This window comes from Thamnophis sirtalis, unplaced genomic scaffold (genome assembly GCF_051295495.1).
Source record: "Thamnophis sirtalis isolate CommonGarterSnake01/CBP01778 unplaced genomic scaffold, rThaSir2_p1.2 scaffold_12, whole genome shotgun sequence".
NCBI classification, from domain to species: Eukaryota; Metazoa; Chordata; class Lepidosauria; order Squamata; family Natricidae; genus Thamnophis; species Thamnophis sirtalis.
The window spans coordinates 53,389,590-53,414,258 of record NW_028261392.1 but is presented as its reverse complement, the minus strand read 5'-3'; the positions used below and the strand labels follow the sequence as shown (position 1 = coordinate 53,414,258).

Here is a 24,669-nt window from a genome sequence, read left to right as displayed (position 1 = left end):
GTTCTCATTTGATTATTTCTCTGGTGACTTCTCTGGATGCTAGATCACAGAATCCCACCACTTGTCCCTATCCTCGCTCTACATGGGGCAGCCCTTGAAGAGCATTCGGAGACTTCAGCTCGTCCAGAATGCAGCCGCGTGAGCAATTGTGGGTGCACCTCGGTACACCCACGTTACACCTATCCTCCGCGAGCTGCACTGGTAACCAGCTGCACTGGTTACCGATTGGTCTCCAGATACGCTTCAAGGTGCTAGTTGTCACTTCAAGGTGCTAGTTGTCACCCTTCATGGTATTGGACCTGGGTACTTGAGAGACCGCCTGCTGCCAATTACCTCCCAAAGACCCATTAGATCACACAGAGTAGGCCTCCTCCGGGTTCCATCTACCAGCCAATGTCATCTGGCTACTACCCGGGGGAGGGCCTTCTCTGTGGTAGCTCCGGCCCTTTGGAACGAACTCCACACAGAGATTTGGACCCTCACCTCTCTCCAGGCCTTCCGAAAAGCCGTTAAAACCTGGCTGTGTCGGCAGGCCTGGGGTCGATGAGTTCCCTTCCCCTCTCAAATCGTATGGCTGTTGGTTGTTTTTTTAAATGCCCTGTACTTTGTAGTTTTGTGTTTTTCCCTTCCCCTCCTTCGGGTTTGTGCGCCGCCCTGAGTCCCGTAGGGAATAGGGCGGCATATAAATAAAATGAAACTCAAACTCAAACTCCTTTGTCCTTACTCATCAGGCACTCAGTCTCTTGATTTTGCACTGCTCATCCCTCTCTTATCTCCTTCACTTCTGCCACTGTCTGTCTCCCTCTCCTTCTGCTCCTCCTTACTCTCTTCATCTCCTTCCCCTCCTTCTTTACTTAGTTGGATATCCTTTTCTCCCCATGATGCAGCTCTGCCTCCACCATTGTTACCATCATATGTAGACTACCAAGTAAGGAACAAGTAGAAAAAAAGACGATTGCACCTGCTTCTGTTTATTAATAGGTAACATCACATTTTTTAGGCCTGGGAACCATGCTTCTGAAATGCATCAAATGAAAACCAATTTTGAATACAAGTAATACAAAACTGGCCAAGATCCTAGTGAGCTTTTTATTACTTTCTACTTTTCAGGATAACAATATGAACGAGGAGTTAACATTATAAGATTTAATATTAGGTCATGTTTAGAGGTTCCAATGTCTTCATTATTAGGTCCATTGTATGTGTATGTCAAATACACTTCATCTTTAGAACGAAATTCATGCACAAAGATTTCTTGTACTTCCGTCTTCTGGTTGCTGCAGTTTATCTTCAGAAAGTGCAGGCTAGGCTGATGATAAACCAGGAGACTTAATGGAACCTTATTTTTTTGCAAGGTGATTGTCCCTTTCAAGAAGAACAGATAAAGACCATCACAATGGATTGGAATTGAGTGATTCACAAGATTGACTTCCATTGTCCCATCTTTCTTCTTAATGCCAATCGGTTTCTGGTATGTAATGGAGAGATCTGCAAGAAATTTCAGAAAAAGTAATGTAGCATAAGGGAACCACAAGAAGACTGGAAAAGAATTGATGTGATTCCAATTTACAAAAAATGGAACAAAATGGATCCAGGAAACTATAGTTCAATCAGCTTGCCATCAATGCTTGGAAAAATCCTGGAAAAGTTAACCAAGTAGTAGATTTGTGAGCATGTAAAAATGAATAAGACGATTACTAGAAGCCAGCATGGGTTTGTGAAAAAAAGATGACACCAAAGAAACCTTACTGCCTTCTTAGATAAAGCGACAAAATTAGTGGATTAGGGAAATGCGGTGGATATCATATACTTGGTCTTAAGACATTTGACAAAATAGACTAAAACCTACTGATTGATAAGACAGATGTGGGACAGAACCATACCACCAATAGATGGATTTGCAGTTGGCTGAGCAATTGCACTGTGTAACACTAAGAAGAACTACGTTAGAGAATAAAGCAAAGGTTCTATCTTGGGCTCTTCAACATTTTCATAAATGACCTAGATCAGGGGTGTCAAACTGGATTTCTTTGAGAGCCAGATCAGGATTATATTTCTCTGTGGGCCAGGGGGGAGTGGGGGGAGATGGGACGGATGCCTCCTGCAGCACCCTACCAGCCAGAGGTGGGTTCCTACCAGTTCGCACCTATTCGGTGGAACCGGTTCGTCAAATCTACCGAACCGGTTAGAAGAGGTTCCACCAGTGGACCCGGAAAGCAGGCCACACCTACAGAAGAGGTTCGAAAATTTTTTGAAACCCACCACTCACACACAGACACAGACACAGACACAGACACACACACACAGAGAGAGAGAGAGAGAGAGAAAGAGAAAGAAAGGAAGAAATAAAGAAAAAAAGAAAGAAAAAGTGAGAGAGATGAAAAAGGGACAGAGAGACAAAAGGAAGGAGAGAGAGAGAGAGAGAGAGAGAGAAAGAAAGAAAGAAAGAAAGAAAGAAAGAAAGAAAGAAAGAAAGAAAGAAAGAAAACACATGGCCGGCAAACCACTCCCACCAGGTCACATGGCTGGCAAGCCACTCCCACAAAGGAGGCCACACCCACAGAGTAGGTTCAAAATTTTTTTGAAACCCACCACTGCTACCAGCCCAAATGGAGTGCGTGGGGCAACACACAGCCCGCTCTGCCCCATTTTTGTCTGAACAGTCTCCTGCAGTACTTTACCACCTGAAACTGAAGACGGAGGGGGGGGACACATGTATTTCCCCCCCCCCCGTGCCTCATTTTCGGCCTCCCCAACCTCCTTTAGCACTCTGCCTGCCAAAAATGGGCAGCATGGAGGTCTCAGGAGGCCTCCATGTGGCCTGTTTTTGGCCGGCAGAGTACTAGAGGAGGCTGGGGAGGTCGAAAATGAGCCACCGGGGAGTCGCCTACAGTCCATTTTGGCTGGCAGAGGCACCGTAAGCTGATCCTTTGGTATTTTCAGGCTGTCTGCACAGGCCAGATTTAAGCACTTCTGATCTAGATGAAGGGATTAAAGGGGAACTTATCAAATTTGCAGACGATACCAAGCTGAGAAGAAATGCTAACACTTTGGATGATAGCAGGATCAAATCTAAGTTGGTCACTATCAAACTTTTATTCTTTCAAACTTTGGATGATAGATTCAGACAGAATATAATGAAGGATCTTGACAGATGATCATAGACATTGGGTCCTATCCAGCAAGATGCAGTTCAATGGTGAGAAAAGTAAGGTCCTATACTTAGGCGAGAAAAATCAAATGCCTAGGTATAGACTAGGTGGAATCTGGCTCAACAGTAGTACTTATGATAGGAATGTAGATGTCCTAGTGGACAATTACTTTGGTATGAGCCAGCAGTGTGCCATACAGTCCTAGGCTGTATCAACAGAGGGATAGTATCAAGGCCACAAGGACTTTGAAGTTTAGCTTGTTGCTGTGTTACCTGTTAACTGCTTTCTTAGATAGATGGTAGGTCAAATTCATTGATAGATAAATAGATTTTCATGTTTGTAATAGTTTAATTTAACAAATAGAGATATAAATTGTGGACCTGTTTTGCAAGGATTACTGTTGAAATACATTTATCAGTATTTAGATGGTTGGTACAACCTATGTGTGTCTTTATTATTTTGTTTTTATCTGCATTTTCTCTGGTTTTATATTTTTTTGTTTTGTTCTTTTCTTTTCTTTTTTTTTAACAGAATAAGAAGAATTGGAAGGGACCTTGGAGGTTTTCCTAGTCCAACTCCCTGCTCAAACAAGAGATCTTATACCATTTCAGAGAAGGCTGTCCAATCTCTTCTTAAACGCTTCCAAAGATGGAGCACCCACAGCTTTTGCAGGCAAGCCTTTCCACTGGTTTATGTTCTTACTGTCAAGAAATTTATCCTTTGTTCCAAGTTGGTTGTCTCCTTGATTAGTTTTTCTTTCTTTTCCTTTTTTTCTGATTTTGTATTTTAATTTTGGAAATTTAATTTTGGACTTGGGTACTTGAGAGACTGCCTGCTGCCAATTACCTCCCAAAGACCTATTAGATCACACAGATTAGGCCTCCTCCGGGTTCCGTCTACTAGCTAATGTCATCTGGCCACGACCCGGGGGAGGGCCTTCTCTGTGGCGGCTCCGGCCCTTTGGAATGAGCTCCCCGCAGAGATTCGGACCCTCACCTCTCTCCAGGCCTTCCGAAAAGCCGTCAAAACCTGGCTGTGTCAGCAGGCCTGGGGTCAATGAGTTCCCTTCCCCTCTTGAATCGTGTGGCTGTTGGTTGTTTTTATATGCCCTGTACTTTTTGTGTAGTTTTTGTGTTTCCCTTCCCCTCCTTGGGTTTGTGCGCCACCCTGAGTCCCACTGGGAATAGGGCGGCATATAAATAAAATGAAACTCGAAACTACTATTAAAGGAAGACAGCGCGAAGCTGTCATTCTCTGCTGTTTTTCTCCCCTTTGCTTCTCCTACCACCCAGTGCAAGAGAACTGGGGGCAGAAGACAGATTCTCTTCTCTCCCCTACTGCTGTTGCCAAGAGTGGCAGACAAAATGAGGGTTTCTAGAAGAGAAGGTGGGCAAATGACTTTAGCCAGAATACTCTGTGCCAAAGTTACATAGTTGGCAGTTACATAGTTACAGAACTATGTCACTGCCAAGACAACCATCCGCCCTATTGCACTGTAATGCACTGAATGCTGGGCAGCAACAACAGAGACTGAAAGCTATCTCCATGCCTGGAAATACAAATGCTCCGTTGGATGTCAGGCATCTCCCTTCTTGGCCACATCAGAAATGACAGCATTCGACAATATTTTGGTGTGGCATCAATTATAGAGAAGATGAGGGAAGGCCGGCTCTGCTGGTATGGGCATGTCCTTCCACCATTGCCAAGACTGCCTACTAACTAGAAGTCAATGGCCGGCAACTTCGCAGGCATCCAAAACAGAGATGGCAAGACATCATCAACAAAGATATGCAAGCTGCGGGCCTCCGCCCTGGAGACACAGCTAACCATGCAAAGTGATCCCCAATAATCTGAAAAGCAGACCCTGCATTTGCAGGAATACACTAGGAAGAGGGAGGAGGAGGAGGAGGAGGAGGAGGAGGAGGAGGAGGAGGAGGAGGAGGAGGAGGAGGAGGAGGAGGAGGAGGAGGAGGAGGAGGAGGAGGAGAAAAAGAAGAAGAAGAAGAAGAAGAAGAAGAAGAAGAAGAAGAAGAAGAAGAAGAAGAAGAAGAAGAGCCTCTGCTGCCTGCAACCCAAATCCTCACCCAGCCCAGGTGTTCAGCAACAGAAATTATTTCCCCATCTTAAACTGACCCTCCACCATGGCTTTGGCATTCAAGGTGAAAATGTGGAATGAGGGAATATGGTGCAACAGTACTTCTGAACATGTACCATATTTTTCAGACTATAAGATGCACCCCACACACACACACAAAAAAATGTGGGTGGAAATGTCTATCTTATAGAGCAAATATTGCAGCAGGAGGGAAGGAGGCTGGTGGAGCACAGCTGTTCTAGATGGCAGGGATTGTTTGCGACAATCGGCAGCAAATGGACCATGGTGAATGGGCCGTGGTGGTGCCGAATGGGCCATGGTGGTGACGAATGGGCCGTGTTGTACGGGCTATGATAAATGGGCCACTTCGGTGATGAATGGGCTGTGGCAGCGGTGAACAGGTCACAGAAGCAGAGGTAGATTTTTTTTCTTGTTTTGCTCCTCTAAAGCTATTGTGTCTTATAGTCTGGAGCATCTTATAGTCTGAAAAATATGGTAGTTACACCATCCCCTGCTCCTCCACAGCTTTGGCACTTTAATACATACATTATGTTGTTGGTTTGTGCTCCGAGCTTGCCAATTTGGTTGCAAACATTTCATCCCCATTTGAGGAGACATCTTCAGTGCACTTTGGATTGTGCTTTTCTGGGGGAGCACAAGCTACAGATGGTACTTAAAAACAAGGGCTATGACTCTTTAATACATACATTATGTACCAACAACATAGTGCTCTGAGCTTGCCAATTTGGTTGCAAACATTTCATCCCCATTTGAGGAGACATCTTCAGTGCACTCTGGATTGTGCTTTTCTGGGGGAGCACAAGCTACAGATGGTACTTAAAACCAAGGGCTATGACTCAACAACTACAACCAGTCAATCACACAACCTGAAATCAGACCAAGACTCAGAAAGTTATTTAAAGGCCAGTGCTCCCAAAAACAAGCACAATCCAAAGTGCACTGAAGATGTCTCCTCGAATGGAGATGAAATGTTTGCAACCAAATCGCCAAGCTCGGAGCTCAAACCAGCAACATAACTACCAACTTGAGCTACTAATATTCAAAGACATTTCATATATACATTATATCCAACAACCCATCCATTGGCACGGGCATGCTGAACCCCTTGGGGTTTTTGAATGTGCCCAATGGTATACAGTTTTAAGAAATTAGTTAGTTAGTTAGTTAGTTAGTTTATTAGACTTGTATGCCGCCCTATTCCCAGGGGGACTCAGGGCGCCTAACAAACTAAAGGGGATAGGGGTAGTACAAAAAAGACAAACAAGACAAAAAGCAAAATACAGAAACAGATTAAAACACCACAACAGCCACAACAATTCGAGTGGGGTTGGGAACTCATCAGCCCCAGGCCTGCCGGAACAGCCAGGTCTTGACGGCTTTGCGGAAAGCCTGAAGGGTGGTAAGGGTTCGAATCTCCACGGGGAGATCGTTCCAGAGGGCCGGAGCAGCCACAGAGAAGGCCCTCCCCCAGGTGGTCGACAGTCGACACTGGCTAGCTGATGGAACCCGGAGGAGGCCTAATCTGTGGGATCTAATTGGTCGCAGGGAGGCGGTCTCTCAAGTACACAGGTCCGATACCATGCAGGGCTTTAAAAGTAACGACTAGCACCTTGAAGCGCATCCGGAGTCCAATAGGCAACCAGTGCAGCTCGCGGAGGATAGGTGTAACGTGGGTGTACCGGGGTGCACCCACAATCGCTCACGCAGCTGCATTCTGGATAAGCTGAAGTCTCCGAATGCTCTTCAAGGGCTGCCCCATGTAGAGCGAGTTACAGGAACATACCACGCCTGCAGTATATTTGCTAGATTGCATGTAAGCAGTCCCCTGTGTCAATGTGTCTTGGGTGATGTACCTATTGATTACTGGACATAGGCATAAAGTCATCTCCTGTCAGGACTGCAGCAATTAAAGCCTGAAGCTGTAAATCTGCTGTTAAAGCCTTTAAAGCCTGCTCAGCTGTACAAAGGGGACACACCTTCTTCAAATCACTCAGCTGTGACAGAGTGGGAAAAATGGGAAAAAGAGGGTTCTGCTGCTCCTGCCCTACATGCAGAGCAGGAATTAAGGAAAGACGAAGCAGTGGTGCTTCGTTTCTGATGCCAGAAGAATATTTCCTTCCTGTTTCTCTTTTCTCTGGCAAGAGAAAAGTTTTTTCAGTGGCAGAAGAACTGGCACTCAAAACTTCTATAAAAGATAGCTAAGATAATCAGAGCACTGACACTGCAAGGAATTATGGACAGAGCTTGGCTCCTTTTGCAGTAGGTGATATTTATGTTTTTGTCCACAAAAACTCACTGTAGGGCTTATCTTCACATTGGAACAGGAACAGAGCAGAACAAAATAACAGAGTTGTAGAGGACCTAGGGGATCTTCTAGTCCAACCTCCTGTTCAAGTAGGAGACCATATACTATTCCAGACAAATGGAGCATCTACAAGCCATTCCATTGGTTAATTGTTCTCACTATTAGGAAGTTTTTCCTTAGTTTTAGGTTGCTTCTCTCCTTGATTAGTTTCCATCTATTGTTTCTTGTCTTGATTTCTGGTGCTTTGGAAAACAGGTTGACTCCCTCATTTTTGTGGCAGCCCCTGAAATACTGGAACACTGCTAGAAGTGTTCCGATGCACTTTTTAATGTGCATAAGCATTAAGGCTCTTTAATGCACAAAATACTGCAAGGAGTCTGACCTATCTTCAGTCTTGTCTGAAATATAAGCAAAGGGCCAGGGTCCCAGTCATGGCTCCTGATTCCATGTTGAAGCTTTGCCTAAGTATAAGGGAGAGGAAGATCTTAGATCAGGCTAAACTGGCTGCTATGCAGGGGTGGGTTCCTGCCAATTCTAACCTCTTGTATAGAAGAGGTTCCACAAAACTACCATGCCATTTAGAACCGGTTCCAGCTCCCTTGTGGGTGCACCTCGCTTCACCCACATAACACCTATCCTCTGCGAGCTGCACTGGCTACCTGTCGATCTCCGGGTGCGCTTCAAGGTGCTACTTGCCACCCATAAAGCCCTACATGGTAGTGGATCTGGCTACTTGAGAGACCGCCTACTGCCAATTACCTCCACACGACCTATTAGATCTCATCGATTAGGCCTCCTCCGAGTTCCATCTGCCGGTCAATGCCGACTGGCAACTACGCGGAGGAGAGCCTTCTCGGTGGCAGCTCCGACCCTATGGAACGATCTCCCTGTGGAGATTCGTACCCTCACCACCCTCCAGACCTTCCGCACAGCCCTCAGAATCTGGCTATCCCGTCAGGCCTGGGGCTAAGACTGTAACCCGCCCGAATGGTATGAATGTTGTGTTTTTAATTATGTATTGTCTTATATGTTAAAAGTCTGTCTCCCCCCCCCCCCCTTGGGTTGTGAGCCGCCCTGAGTCCCCCCAGGGAAAAGGGCGGCATATAAATAAACTTCTACAATCTACAATCTACCTTCCCGTGCCCGTCTGCACCACGCTTGCCCCGCCCGCCACTCACTGATTGGCTGGCTCACCAATCTCCCCGCCCGCCTCTGAGAGTCCTATCTAAACCTTAAAGTCTTAAAGGTGTCAAGTTTGAACATCCCTGGGTTTTTTTCCCTAAAGGGTTAGGGATGCAAGGGTCTTGTAACTTGACAGCTTTAAGATTTAAGTGCTTCAAATGCCAGAGTTTCTGAGCCAACATTTTGGTTGCCAAGCAAGAGCGTTGTTAAGTGAGTTTCACCACATTTTACAAGTTGGTCATGCCCACCCAGTGACATGACTGCCAAGCCACTCCCACCCAGTCACATGGCCTGAAAGCCACTCCCACAAAGCAGGCCACTCCTACAGAAGAGGTTCTAAAAAGATTTGAAACCCACCACTGCCGCTGTGGTCCAATCTCTACCCTCTTTTCCAGGATAAACTGGAATAGAATAAATAAGCTTTGAATAAACAAGATTAGGTAAAACAGCTTTTTGTTTTTACCGGCAAACCTCAAGCATCATCTCTCTCGTGTGATTTATAAGAAAGAAAAAGTAAAGAAGATAAATGTGCTGTTAACTCTGTATTAAGAAGGAAGATCTTTTTTTCCTTGTTTACACAATAAAAGCTGACTCTTTAAACTGTGTATGGAGATTGTTACATCCAGTTGGAGAAACAAAACAACCACTTCCTAAATGCATGGCAAAAGGTAATTATAGCAATAGCAATAGCAGTTAGACTTATATACCGCTTCATAGGGCTTTCAGCCCTCTCTAAGCAGTTTACAGAGTCAGCATATTGCCCCCAATAACAATCCGGGTCCTCATTTTACCCACCTCAGAAGGATGGAAGGCTGAGTCAACCCTGAGCCGGTGAGATTTAAACAGCCGAACTGCAGAGCTGCAGTCAGCTGAAGTAGCCTGCAGTGCTGCATTTAACCACTGCGCCACCTCGGCTCTATTGTTGTGAAGACAGCAAAGTCCACATTCTGGAAAGAGAGAACTGCTGGTTTGAAAGAGTGGTCAAAGAGGCCTTCTACATTAAGATTGAACAGCCCTCTTTCAACAGAGGAGGAGGGATACGACACCACCTATCTTTTATTTTCAGCAGTTCCAAGGAAATCCCCCCCACCTGTTGACTCTATTCAAGTGACCCTGAGGACACAGAAAAATCTCCAAGTGACCTCAACAATTCTCAGAGTGTTAACAACCAGATGATTATGAGGAATATAAATCCTTCCATCCTCCACCATTCAGTCAAAACTGAAGTAGTTTCTTGGATGAGAAGTGAAATGTCTTCAAATAAAAACAAAATCCAATTGCCTTTTGAAAAAAAGTGCCTTTGGGACTCTCTAAACTGTTTCTGACCAAATTGGATTAGAGAAACATTACGGCCTGTGGTATCAAAATGTCAACTGGAGGAGTTAGAAGGCAGGCTATAATAGTTATGAGTAACTCAAAAATAATAGTTATGAGTAAAACAAGAGGGTCATGATTGGTGAAATCAAATCAGGACGATAGCTGGCATATAGACTGTAGAATGAAAGAGAAAAAAGGAAATGATATGAAACAAAAATGGGTTTGTGGAAATACCATCCCCAAGAAAACATAAACTGGGATTTGAAAGAGACACCTATAACAATAGAAAAAGAAAGGGAGGGAAGAAGGAAGGAAAGGAGGGGAGGAAGGAAGTAGAGAATGGAGGGACGAAGGAATGGAAAGGAGTGGAGGGTGGAAGAGAGAGAAAGAGAAGGAGAGATAGTAGGAAAGGAAGAAGAAGTGTGGAGGAGAGGTAGGGGAAGAAGAAAGAGGTAAGGAGAGGTAGGTGGAAGGGAGAGAAAGAAGGAGAGGAGGGAGGAAGAGAGAGAAAGAGAAGGAGAGAGGGTAGGAAGGAGAAGAAAGAGGGTAGGAGTAGGGGAGAGGTAAGGGAAGGAAGAAGGGGAAGGAGAGGAAGAAGGAAGGAAGTAGAGAAAGAAGAGAGGGAGAAAAGAAAAGAAAGAGAAAATAAGATGGTGTCACAGCAGGTACTAAGGATGGTAAACAAAGCAATCCAAACTATACCTTATAACCTTTTAAATGGAATAATAATAGTATAAGAATGACAAAGAAAAAGAATAACTATGTGAATGTATACCTATAACTGTATGTAAGAGAATAAATGACAGTAAAAATATAAAGCACAATATAGGTAAATAATATTTGGTCATAAATAGCTAAGTATAAATAAATAAAGAATTGTACATAAAAATGGATAACGAATAAGGAGATTATGAACGCAAGATAGAAATGTATAGAAGGGAAAACACTAACTGCAAAGAAACCGATACGGAACTGCTGTATGATATACGATGGAACTTATTGTTCCTATGTTGTTTTAAGTCATGTGTTTGTTTCTGTCGATGTGTTTATGTGTTTAAAATAAAAATTTATAAAAATTAGAAGGCAGGCTATCTGAAGCTCTGGCATGAACAGAACACAGATTTGAAAAGAGAAACAGGAAACAAATACCGCTAACTTACTGCTAGGCTTCACGTAGATCCACTGGGTCTGGGAACCCGGGCTCTAAAAACATAAAGGAACAAAACAGAACAAAAGAGTATAATATGAAAAATATGTACAAACTCAAGGTGAAAATATAGGTCACATACTCCATATAAATTTAAAAAGCATAGTAGGAATCATATGAAATCTTAATTATAATCACTGGATGCAGCTATTTTTTGCAAATCATATCCGAACATAAGAACAGCTCTGTTGGATTAGGTCAAAGCTCATCTTAACCCAGCATTTACTCTCAGTAGCCAACATATGCCTTTAGGATACTCGCAAGCAGAAGTTGAGACATTCACCTTTCTCACCATTGTTTCCTCCAGTTCAGGGATAATATAACTCTTCCAAAGAAATACTGTAACCATCAATGGACCTATCCTTCATGATTTACTCAGTTGGGTTTTAAAGCTGCCAAACTAAACCACAATCCAGAAAGTCTTACTAGCCTTATTGTACTTATTAATATTAATATATTGGTTGTCTGTTTGTTTGATTGATTGTTATAAATGTTTTGAAGATGAACTTCTTCGGACACTAAAGGATATAAAGAATGATATATTGCAAGGAGAAAAGGTAACTCAAACGTGGAAAGAAGCCAATATTGTGTTGCTACCTAAGGAAGGTCAAGATGCTTTTGCAGAAAATGACAGGGCTTAGACGTCTCGGGATTCAAGGAGAAGTGTATTGGCAGCCAGGTTCAGAAAACTAGTCAAAGGCAAGTATTGCAAGTTCTGAACAACCTTCATCATTGAAGCACACATTCTTATACATTCTCAAAAGCAGCACAACACGAAAAACACTTAACTCATTTCTTATTGGTTATCTTAAGGAAAGAAGCCTTATAAGTAGATATTGTCTTACTTCTCCTTTTGTCTTGGGCCATAGGTACTGACTATGTGTCTCTGTATGAACTTTAGCTGAACTCTTTGGTTTTGGGCTTTTGACATTTTCCTGGTTTTGTACATGTCTTACAAGCAGGTTTTTATCTCTCCCTTCTGCCACGTCTTACTCTTATATTTTAATTCACATTTTTATCCTGCTTTAATGCTATGAAGATAAAGAATTACAGACCAATCTAATTAACAATGACTATAAACTCTTTGCTGCTCGGCCAATCACCATTCAGTATTTTCCCGCCGGATTGGAAGACCTTGGTGGAACCAGGGGTGGGTTTCAACCGGTTCGCGGCGGTCCCTGCGAACCGGTTGGTCGGCGAACCCGGAAGTAAGTAACTTCCGGGAACGGCGAAGGGCCCACCCGCGCGCCCGCGCTCCTTATCCGGTTTTGACGAGTTCTGCGCTTCCACGCATGTGCAGGACGCATACAGCGCCTGCGCGATCCTCCAGGAGCAGCTGGAGCATCGCACAGATGCTAGTACGCATGCGTGCGCTGCACGCATGCGCAAGGACGCCGCCGGCCCCGTTCCAACCGAACCGGTTGGAACGGGGCGAGAAACCCACCCCTGGGTGGAACCTACCATACTGGCTGTCAGTATGTAACACTCCTCCCCTCTTAGATGAGCTGATCCTGCTGGTAATATAATCACACAGGTAGGCAGGTCTTTTAGAGACTCTCTCTGACCTGCGCAATTCAGTTGGTGCTGGCACTTCAATCAGGTCAGTTGGACCTGTTGCCTCTCTGGCTTTGTCTGGTGGAAGCTCCTGGAACTTCTCCCCGGGCGTGGCTGGAGTTCCTTGAGCCGGTTCGCTCGGAACTTGCTGTGGATCCGCAACCTTTTCAGATAAGTACTCCGGTATCTTCAGGCTTGAGTGGTAGGGTTTTGGCTAACTCATGCAGGAGTTACCTCTGGTTGCTTAAGGTTGGAATGGTCTAGGTGGCCTTGGAGTTGGTCAATGTGCTGCCTCCAAATTTTCCTGTTCTTGATCTCCAATTTGTAAGAGCGATGATCCGGTGATCTCTGCAATCATGGCAGGAATCCAGAGGGTCCCCTCAGCATAGTTGTGGGCATAAACTTGATCCCCTATGCTAAATGTCCTTATTCTGCTGGTCGAATCAGAGGGTGGTCGTCAGAATAATTAGGGTGCAGCCAGTCTAAGGGAGACCTTAGCTGGCAACCCATTAAAAGTTCTGCAGGGCTTCTGCCAGTGGTGGCATTTGTTGTGATGTGTTGGTAAGGGAGAAACTGGTCTGCCCGGGTTTGCCAATCTCCCGGCCCCATCCTGGATAGCAGATCACACCATTCTCTCCACTCGGCCATTGCTAGCCAGATGGAAGGGTACAACTAGGGCATGCCTGATTCCCTGCTCTGCTAAATAAGTCTCAAATTGGATGGCCATGAATTGGGACCTGTTGTCCTACCTCTAGCCACTTTGAGTAGGCATCCTCAACTACCATAAATACTTGGCCATGCACAGGGCCAGCAAAGTCAATGTGCACCCTGGACCAGGGTGCCTGAGATTGTTCCCATTCGCGAGCAGGCGCGTCGGGGGGAGCTGGTCTGGATTCCTGGCACAGAGTAAAGGTTGCCACCCACTCTTCTATCTCCCCATCCATGCTAGGCCACCACACATTATCCTTGCCAAAGATTTCATCCAGACAATTCCCAGATGCCCTATGTGCAAGGCCTCTAATACTGCAACTCGCAGTTTGGGTGGAACAATCACCCTGTCCCCACACATACTTGCCAAGACCATTGCTGAAGACGTCCTCGAACTCTCTCAGCAGGTCTTTGGTGCTGTCATCATGTACAGCGTTGATGCTGGTCACCCCCATGCTCAGGCACTCAAACCAGTCCAAGCCAAGGAGGATTGGCAAGAACCCACTGACAACTGTCACCAGAAGCTGCCTGTCAAAAAATTTAAATTGGACACGGAAGGTGCCCCGTCCCAAAACAGGGATTCGGTTCCCCTGGTAGTTGCTGAGGCGCAGTTCTTGATGCATCAACTTGTGCTTCTGGATGCTTGGATTGGCCTTTTTCAATGTGGCCCAGGAAATGATGGTTAGAGATGACCATGTGTCAATCTCCATGCTGCACAGCGACCCTTCAATGAGGATGGTGATCCACAGCTTCTTGTTCCATGGAGTGCTGGCTTGCCCAATCTTTGTCTGGAATGCGTCATTGTAGCCTGACTTTTTGTTCCTTTGCTGGAGCTTCCATGCTTCTCATCTGGGTGGTTTTGGTCTCACATTCTGGCTGGCCAGCAGTTTCAGTGGTGGTGAAGCCTGGAATTTGCTTCTGCAGACCCTGGTGAGGTGTCCCCTCCGATCACAGCATTGGCATATAGTGTCTCGGAAATGGCAGACAGATCTCTGATGGTTACCCCCACAGCTGGTGCAAGGTGGGAAACGGCTTTCAAAATCTCACGCCATTTTCCCCTCTCCATGCACTTGCGAGAAACCTCATCCTCACTGTCAGATAGCTCTTGCTCGACAGTCTCACGATGTATGTCAGCGGTCCTGTGTGCACTTTTCGGGCTGTCATGCCTTTGCAATGCTTCCATCGACTTGGTCGAGGACTCTGTAGCCCTGGTTTCATCCAACGTGATTTGCAAAGTGAGATTTGTTTTCACCAGCAATCTCCTTTGCAAGTTGACGTCTCACACTCCGCAAATTATTCTGTCCAGTAATTCATCTAAATCACAAAACTTACAATATGCTGCGGCTTTTAGAAGCACAGCAACGTATTGGTTTATGCTCTCCCCTTCTTTCTGGTTTCGGAGGTTGAATTCATGGCTCCACACAAATTTGGAAGGTTTGGTTGCATAGTGTGTTCTCAGCGTGTGTTGCAGCACTGAGCAGGTGACAGTCTGAACTATCATTGGCTTGGATAGGGCTTTGGTGGTGTCGAAGACCTCTGGCCCACAGTAGCTCAGTAACATGGCTCTCTTGCGGTTGTCGGAGAGCCCCAGGAGGTCGTTTGCTTCCATGAAGCATTCAAACCTCATCATGTAAGAATCCCAGTGCTCGGTTGCTGGGTCGAAAGGAGCTGGTGGGGCTTGCATTGTCATCTTGTTCAGTCAAGGCAGATTCAAATTTGCCACTTAAAGATGGCTGCTCGATTCCATGTTCACTCCGGCTGGATTGTTTTGCTAGATTGTCTTGTCAGCTCTTTTTGGTGTCTAGTTGCCTTCATCTATTCACACGATCTAACACGTGTTAGATCGTGTGAATAGATGAGGCAGACTCAGGCATAGAAGCAAACAGCAGCTCTTTATTAGAATGAACTATGTACAATCCAGCGCTGCTCTGTTTGACAGCATCCCTTTTATAGGGAGCTGTCAAACGGCTCGGCCAATCACCAGTATTTTCCCGCCAGATCAGAGGACCTTGGTGGAACCTACCATAATGGCTGTCAATAACAATCTATCTCATAGTAATAAAGATGTAAAAAAAACTGATTTAGAATAAATGTGATAGGAAACTATCATATACTTTGTTAAAGTATAGCTTTCTTGTAAAAAGAGACGCTCTATTCTAGCTTGGCAAAAGCGAACAAAAAATAAGTTTCTCACTTTCTTGAAGTTATTTATTACTATTTACTTAGATTCAGTAGAGAAACCCAGCAGGTTTCTGAACAGCCTAGGCAAGATGTGTCTCACAAGAACTTCTATAAACTCTATTCCTTAAATACTATCTTACTAAGATTTATTTGTTTATCATATTTGTATAGCAAACCATCTCACAAAAAAGTGATTCTTTCATAACAGTTCTAATAATGGAGACATAAGCCAGTAATGACAGCCAAGTAATAGCCATGCTGATTTTAATCTTCCAGTTTATACCCAAATTAGCAGATATTTTGCTAGTTTGTTTCATTCTATATTCTTCATTATATATTCACTCCATCCTTTCCCCCCTAAAGTGAAATATGAAAAAAGATTGACTGATTATAATAATCCGTAATTTCATGATTCACATCACTGAGGGTTTTGTTTATCTTAATGATGGAAATGGATTAAAGAATCTCCTTTAGTCTTTTCCCCCTGAACCCAGTAAGGGGAAATAAAAATAAGTTTATTCTTCTAGTATTTCTGTTTATTTTAAAATAATAGTTTATTTAAAATACCCCAGTGAAGCCATGAAAAGGAGCTTGTGAGTTCTAGAGTTCGAGGGGAAGATTCCTACGATCCATGAGCAAACTTTGCTTTTGCTCTTCACTGATATGGGAAACCCCCCCAGCCACCAGAAGAATGAAATATTTTGGGAAATATTAAAAAAGGCAGAATATTATATTTCCCTAAAGGAGAAATGGAGAAACATATTTTTAGAGGCAGAAAGCAGCTCCCAATCTTTCTTAATAGCCCACAGCTGATGCCAGCACTTAAGGAGCTAAAGAGCGTATTGAAAGAGAAAGCCAACTATCTTGATGGCTCTTTTCATAAGCAAAGCAAATACTGCAGGCAGAAATCCATTTAAAGCAAGATATTTCAAAACTTCTTGAAGCAACGTTTGACAGCTAACAAAAGCAGAATGGTAGCATTAGTACAGTAGCCCCTTACACAAGATCCAGTACAGAACAAAAGCCATTAGCCACAATAGGAATTGCCCAACATCCTTCCAGAACACAAACCCCTTCATTGCCCAACCCAACCCTCCCACTCCCAGAAGCATTTCAGGACCTGTATAAAAAACCTGGCACTCATGTAGCTAATTGTTCAGCTGACTCAGAACTGCATGCTGTCTTTATATGTGTCTGTTTATCAATAAACTTTCTTTCCAATCAGCCTCCGTGTTGTTTCCAGTATCTTTCTCCGAGCTTGGAACTGAACCAGATGGATTCTCCTTCCAACATTGAGCAATCCCCTCCCTCTCCTCCCTTTTCCTTTTCTTTTGTTTCCTTCTTCCTTTTCCTCTTCAGAAGTATCAAATGTTTCAACTGAATCCAAGCTAGCAGACAAGGCAATTCTTGTATCTTGCAAGATGGTAGCAAGATCTTTGCTATTTTTTAAAAAAATGGCATATCCTCATAATGTCAATTTTGTTTCAACTTCAGTCTGACATATTGAATCAACAGACAAATAATGAATAAGCCTTTTCCAAAGTTCAAATCACAAAGTAGCCACCACCTGATTATGATTCCATCAGTAACCAATTACCTAAGAAGCATTATCCTGAATCTCTGAAATCTCTGGGTCCAATTAGGATATTCTAATTATTTCTACAACTTCCAATCAGCATCTCAGGAGTTGTGAATAATAAGGAAGAAGATGGTGATGGAGGTAGGTAAGCTCCATTGTCAGGGCAACAAGGGATAAAACATTTGAAGTCCACAATGGCCAGATAACATTCAACAGTGACTCAGGCAGATACCTCCCTAATTCACTGAACTATAAGAAAAGAGAGGAGGAACAGCAGAATAAGACTTGCAACATTTGGTTATGATAGTCAATCCAATAAAAGTAGTGTTAACCAGGGGTGGGATTCAATTTTTTTTACTACTTGTTTTGTGGGCGTGGCTTGGTGGACATGGCTTGGCATGGGGTCATGTGACTGAGTGGGTGTGGCCAACTCAATGTGAGTGATGTCAAGTTGGCCACGCCCACTCAGTCACATGACCCGCACCCACAAAGCCACGCCCAGAGAAATGGCAACTCCTGCAGCCTGTCCTTTTATGGTCCCCCCTCCCCCTGCATTGAAGTACCTTAAAAGGACATCACAGTCCAGCTGCCTTCCAAGCAACTATGCTGCGATGCCATCCCTCTGGCACAGCAGGCCATTCTCCTGGACAGGTCTGGCAATGGGGTGCAACCATGCATACGAGCATGTGCAGCCAGTGCGAAGAATAGGGAGGTGACAGGGTGATGAGACTTCAGGCCTATTTTTTGGCCTGTAGTTTTGGTAGTTTTCACTTTCGGCACAAAAGGCCTGCAGCTGACCCCTCTTTGCCAACCGGAATCGAGCTGGCAGCAGTGGCTGGCAGCTACTTGCACTGAAAAAGAGGCAGTGGCTGCAGCCTTCTTGCGCTAAAAACTACCAAAAACTACATGCCAAAAAAGAGGCCTGAAATCCTGTTGCTACCATTGCTGCCCTCTTCTTTGCATTGGCCACACACATGGACCCCATTACCTGCCAGTGCTTGGCTGCACCCCAGTGTCAGACCTGGCCAGAAGAACAGCCCGCTGCTCCAGAGGGACATCATCACAGCGGAGCTCCCCTGAAGGCAGCCAAAAACTACCGGTGGCTGGAGGCTTGTCATGAAAGGTGGCTGAGCCTCTCCATGGCCCTCCACTAAGGCACGGACAAAGGTGAGCAAGGCAGAGCATGAATGGACTGCATTCAGGTGGAGGCCCTGGGAAAGGCCAGAGTGGGGGAACAGTGGGTTCCCTGACCCAATCAAGGTGAATAGCAAGCAGACAGAGGCTCCGGGCCCTCAGGGAACGGCACCTCCCTGGGCCGAGTCCAACCCAAGGCAAAGGGCGAGCAGGTGGCATGCTTACCTTGCCTGGAGGCGAGGCGATTAGCTGGGCCGTGTGGCGAAGGCAACATATATAGGGTGGAGTTGGGCAGAACAAGCATGTGGGTGGAGTAAGCGGCAAGTAGGCAGGTGGAGCGAGCAGGTGAGCGGGCTGCAATAGTGCGTTGCCAGCGGTATGCCCCGGTACGGGTGCAAAAGCAGTAATTGTGAGAAGGATCTTGGAGCCTTAGTGGAAAAGCGGTTATATATTAGCCAATAGTGTGCAGTGGCAGCCAAAAAAGTCAATGCAATCCTAAGAGGGATACAATCAAGATCAAGTGAGGTACTAATACCACTTTATAAAGCCTTAGTAAGACCACACCTAGAATACTGCATCCAGTTTTGGTCACCACACTATAAAAAAAGATGTTGAGACTCTAGAAAAAGAGCAGAGGAGAGCAACCAGAATGATTAGGGGACTGGAGACTAAAACATATGAGGAATGGTTACAGCAGTGGTTCTCAACCTGTTTGTCGGGACCCCTTTGGGGGTCGGACGACCCTTTCACAGGGGACACCTAAGACCACCGGATAACACATATTTTCAAAAAAATATGGAAAACATAAAATAATTTTATGTTTGGGGGTCACCACAACATAGCAATAGCAGTTAGACTTATATACCACTTCATAGGGCTTTCAGCCCTCTCTAAGCAGTTTACAGAGTCAGCATATTGCCCCCAACAACAAACCGGGTCCTCATTTTACCCACCTCGGAAGGATGGAAGGCTGAGTCAACCCTCAGCCGGTGAGATTTGAACAGCCGAACTGCAGAACTGCAGTCAGCTGAAGTAGCTTGCAGTGCTGCATTTAACCACTGAGCCACCTCGGCTCTCTGAGGAACTGTATTAAAGGGTCACGGCATTAGGAAGGTTGAGACCCACTGGGTTACAGGAACTGGGCATGGTTAGTTTAGTGAAGAAAAGGATCAAGGTAAAAATTGATAGCAGTGTTTCAATATTTGAGGGACTGCCACAAAGAAGAAGGGGTCAAGCTATTTTCCAAGGCCCCTGAGGGCCAGACAAGGAATAATGGATGGAAACTGATCAAGGAGAAATTCAACCTAGAAACAAGTGAGAACAATCAACTAATGGAACAGCTTGCCTTCAGAAGTTGTGGGAGCTTCATCACCGGAAGCTTTCAAGAAGATATTGGACTGCCATTTGTCAGAAATGGTGTAGGGTCTCTTGCTTGGGCAGGGGGTTGGACTAGATGGCCTACAAGGCTCCTTCCAACTCTGTTAATCTAATCTTATCTGATCATTCCATAATTGGCATTTCTGGGCCCAGTTTCCCAAGGTCATTCCTGCAGATCATTACATTACCATAATGTCATCCTTGTAAGAAAAAAAAGTCTTTCTTCCTGATATCAGAATAGGTACTTATTTTAACAGTTTATCTAACAGCACTAATGTTGGAAAATAAGCTTCTAAGGGCTTTATTCACTAGTCCTTAAACTAAAACCTTTACTGCCAGTTACAATCAATGGATTCAGTACCCAGTTATGCCTGCCTATGGCAATGCCATCTGGTGAGACCAAAGCCAGCTGGTGGGACCATGTTGATGTCCCAGATAAATATCAGAAATATAAAGCATATGAGTTACTCTCTTAATATCCCTTCCACTGGACTGCACTCTTGTAATCTATAGTCAGAACTGGAGTTTTCTATTCATTTTAGTCAGAAAACACTGGACATGTGGTAGATTGAAGAGTCTGACTGAAGTAAATGTGTGGAACTTGCAAGTCTAGAGATTCTGGCCTTGAGACAAGGCCTGAGACTGGGAGTAAAATCCTAGAGCAGTTTGTGAAAACATGGACCTCGCAACAAGAATGGCGAGCTTTCACAGGGCTCTGTGTTAAACCGCTGTATTCTACCTGACAGGAGGTCCAATTGGACCCAAGCCATCTTGTAGAGGTGGCGGAGGCAGAGGGGGGAGTTTCGTCGATCCAGGGAGTCTGCAAACTCACTGTTTGATCCTAGAAAACCTCTCATCCTGACCGGCGGGGGTGGGGGGGAGATGACCATTAAGCTGGCCGGACCAAGCCTGTGACAGCTCTGATGAAAGAGCAACAAAGGAGACAAGCGGAAAACAGCATGTGTGATCTGGGTGAGCTACTCTTAATTTCCAACTCCTTTTGAGGAATTTACCCCAGAAGTTAACATCTTTCTGAGAATGAGACTTTAAAAGAGAGGAGGTGGTCTGTATTCGCCTCTCTGGAATGGCAGCGACTAAATACATGAGCTGCTGACAGACCCGAGCAAAGGAGAAGAAAGAATTTGGTAAAAATAGATAATTAATGGGTTGGTGTTCCAGGTGGCTTGCTTGTGGATATCTTGCTAGTTTTTTGGATACTTAAGATACTTTTTGATACTTAGTATATATTGTAATTCAAAAGAACTTCATTGAAGTGATGTTTGAAGTAGATTCCGGTGCAAGTGGAGAAAGAGAGTAAGGATGCCATCTGCTGGTGGAACCAGTCAAGCACAGGGAGAAGATCTTGAACAGTCTGATGCGATACAAAAGGCTTGGGTTTCTTGGAACTGAACAAACTAATTGTGTGTTGCCCTGTGAAATTAACATCTGCAAACTGCTTTCACTGGATATTTAGAAACAGATGGGAAAGACATAGAAACTTGTCCTCGAGATCATATGACTCTTTGTGGATTATAAACACATGTGGATTTAACTTGAACCTAACTGGAGACTTTTTGAGCTGCTGAACAGAGGAGATGTGCAACTACTGGGTTTTTTTTTTCTTTTTTTGTGGCCCTTGCGGATTACAAATATCATTTCCTATAACAAGAATAAGTGATTCAAGAGGGAGATTGAAGAGACTATTTGGACATTTTAGACATAATCTGTGTGGAATTTAGAATTAAAACTAAAGTTAAAAGATAGTGAACAGTTGAGGATTGAAAGGGAGGGAAAAATTATGGGGGCAAGAGCATTACTGGTTAATATCAAAAAGGGCATGAAGGAAGAGTGGAGAATCTGGGTGAAATTTGAAGTGTGATGGGGCACTTTATATAAAGTTGCTAATACATTGATAAAGTTCAAAATGTCAAATTCAAGCCTATCTAAATTAGGGGGGAAACTGGATCAGCAACATCATCTGCCCCATCATCACCAACACCAAGCCCTTCTAGTGAAAGGTCAATAGAAAGCTTAATTCAACAGGAAAAAAATGAATATGATTCAAAAAGAGAGGCAAACATTGTTCCAATCATTACAAGAAGTCATAACCAAGAAACGTACTGAAATAAGAACTGAGATAGGTGAGATGAGAAGTGAGATGGGAGAGATCAAGTGAAAAATGCAAAGTATGGATGAAAAACTGGGGACTTTTCAACAAATATTAACCAAAATGAAGAAAAGATTAAAATAATTAAAGAAATATCAGAACAAGCAGAAAAAAAAACCCTGCAGGAAATGAATCACAGACTAACACAGGCCAATAAAGAACTCGAAGGGACAGTAATCCAGTTGCAAATGGAAAAGGCGGAACATTTCTTGAGATTTCAAAATATTGAGGAAGGAAAAGAAGAAAACGTAGCTGAGTTGGTGGTAGACCTCTTGGCTTATTTGGTTACAAATAACAATATATGAGATGAGGGTGGAGATAGACAAAGTGTTCAGAATCCCCACTAGCTATGCTAAAAAGAACAAACTCCCAAGGGAGGTACATATAAGATTTATGAAAAAAAAGTGAGCAGAAATTCTTTAAAAAATAAAAGAGAAAACCATAAAATATAAAGGAAGAGAGATTGTGTTGCTAAACAAGTACATAGAAGAGTTAGAAGTAGTATCAGTTTCTGACAGGACAGTTGATCAAACACCAAGTAAATTTTAGATGGTTGATACCTGGGGGAATTTTGATTACCTGGAATGATAAAAGAGACAGACTGGACTCCCTAGTTAGTGCATATGAATTCTACAACTATTACTTTACACCATAGGAGCAACAAACAAGAAAAGAGGAAGTAGAAAATAGAGGACAAGAGGAATTAATGACAGATGAAACTACGACTAAGCAACAAGAAGGAAGAGAAATTGAACAAAAGAGATGAGCAGAATGAGAAAGAACAAGAATAAAGGAGCAGAGAGAAACAAGAGCAACTAGAATGGCAAAATTTATTTATGTTACACAATGAAAGAAGAAACAAAATTATTATCAATTAACATTAATGGACTAAATTCTCCCATGAAAAGAAGACTTTTTACAAAATTGCAAATATATATTAAAAGACAATACAATAAGCTCTTAGAGTACCCCAAACTGGGAAACTATACTTCTCTCTGGCACAACAAAAGAAAAGGGTTGGCGGTGTCCTTACACATCAAAGAAACAATAAAAGCCAAAACTATATACGCAAATGAAGAAGGGAGAATATTAATGATGGAAGTAACAATAAACCACAAACAGGTACTTTTGACAGTAATTTATGCACCAAACAACAACCAAGGAGATCTTTGCGGGAAACTCCAGGAGAAAATTGCAGAATTGGACTATGGAAACATTCGCTTAATAGAATACTTTAATGCAATCACAGATGTAAAACTAGATTACAGAAGCAGTAAAATAAATAAAAAGCAAAGAAAATTTTACCAAAATCTTTCTTTAAACTGGTGGAAGAAATGGACATTAAAGATATATGGGGAGAAAGAAACCCGGAGAAAAATCAATATACATATTCGAATAGCCATCAATCCTGGTCAAGGATAGATATGACATGGATGACACCAGAACTAAGTACCAATATACAGGAAATAGAAATAGAGCCAAATATATGGGCAGACCACAATTCAGTCAGGATTACATGGAAATGATACAAGAAAAAAGTGAGGCGGATTTTGGATCAATTCAGATTAAAAGACAAGGAATTCATACAAACAATAGAAAAGGAAATGATATTCTTCACTACAAAATGTATGGGATACAGTGAAGGCATACTTCTGAGGGCTAGCTATTTCTTATACAGGAAGGAAAAATAAAGAAAAGAAACAACATCAAAAAACACTGGAGGAGAATACAACAGATTGGAATTGCAATTGCAGAAAAAAACCACAGGAAAAGAAGTTCAAAAATCAAATGGAAATAATAAAACACAAACCGACCCTACTCGAATAAGAATTAGCTTGCAAAATTAAGAGTAAAAAACAAAACTTTTTCAAAAATGCCAGGAACATGGTTGGCATATAAATTTTAAAAAGGAAAAGGAAAATACAAAACTTGATAGACAACAAAGGTACATTACAACATCAAAATGACAGCAAAAAAATAATAATCCAGAGCTACTAGGAAAATCTGTATTGATGAAGAGGAACTATCAGAGGATAAAATAAAAATATCTAGAAGAGGCTGGGTTACCTAAAGTCCCTGAAGAAATAAGATCTAAATGAAACAATAACAATGTTTGAATTAACAGAGACAATTAAGAGATAGAAGAATAATAAAACTCCAGGACCTGCTGCCTTACTGGCAGAATTCTATAAACAATTACAAGACCCCCTAGAACTGGTACTACTAGAAGTTTACAATGAAGTCTTAGTAAAAGCCAAGATATCAAAATCCTGGATGAAAGCAAATATCATCCTCGTACCAAAAGAAGATGCAGACTTATCGCAGATTAAAAACGATAGATCCATCTCACCTTTAAATGTGGACTATAAAATTTATACATCAATAATAGTTGAAAGATTGATTCCTGAATGAATTTATACATTCAGACCAGAATGGTTTCCTGCCAAATAGACCAATCAAAAATAACATGAAAATAATTCTGAACACATTGGACTATTATGAAGCACACCCAGAAAAACAAATGGTGCTGATGTTTCTTGATGTGCAGAAAGCATTCGATAATATAAACTGGCGATTCATGAGACTGCAGCTAAAATCTATGGAATTTGGGGGGAAGTTCACCAATATGATCAAGGCAATATACACAAAACTGACTGCAAAAATGTTTGTGAATGGGGACATAACCGAGA

General features: G+C 43.2%; 1 protein-coding gene and 1 pseudogene across 1 annotated transcript; both read right to left on the bottom strand.

Moving 5' to 3' along the window:
* Nucleotides 1-1,099: 1,099 nt before the first annotated feature.
* On the bottom strand, nucleotides 1,100-14,251 carry TNFSF4 (TNF superfamily member 4). Its single transcript, XM_087726293.1, is given in 3 exon segments — nucleotides 1,100-1,488; nucleotides 11,233-11,334; nucleotides 13,909-14,251. Coding segments are annotated over 3 exon segments (834 nt in total).
* A 179-nt stretch (nucleotides 14,252-14,430) lies between these two features.
* Nucleotides 14,431-15,231, bottom strand: LOC148043344 (uncharacterized; annotated as a pseudogene).
* Between the last annotated feature and the right edge of the window lie 9,438 nt (nucleotides 15,232-24,669).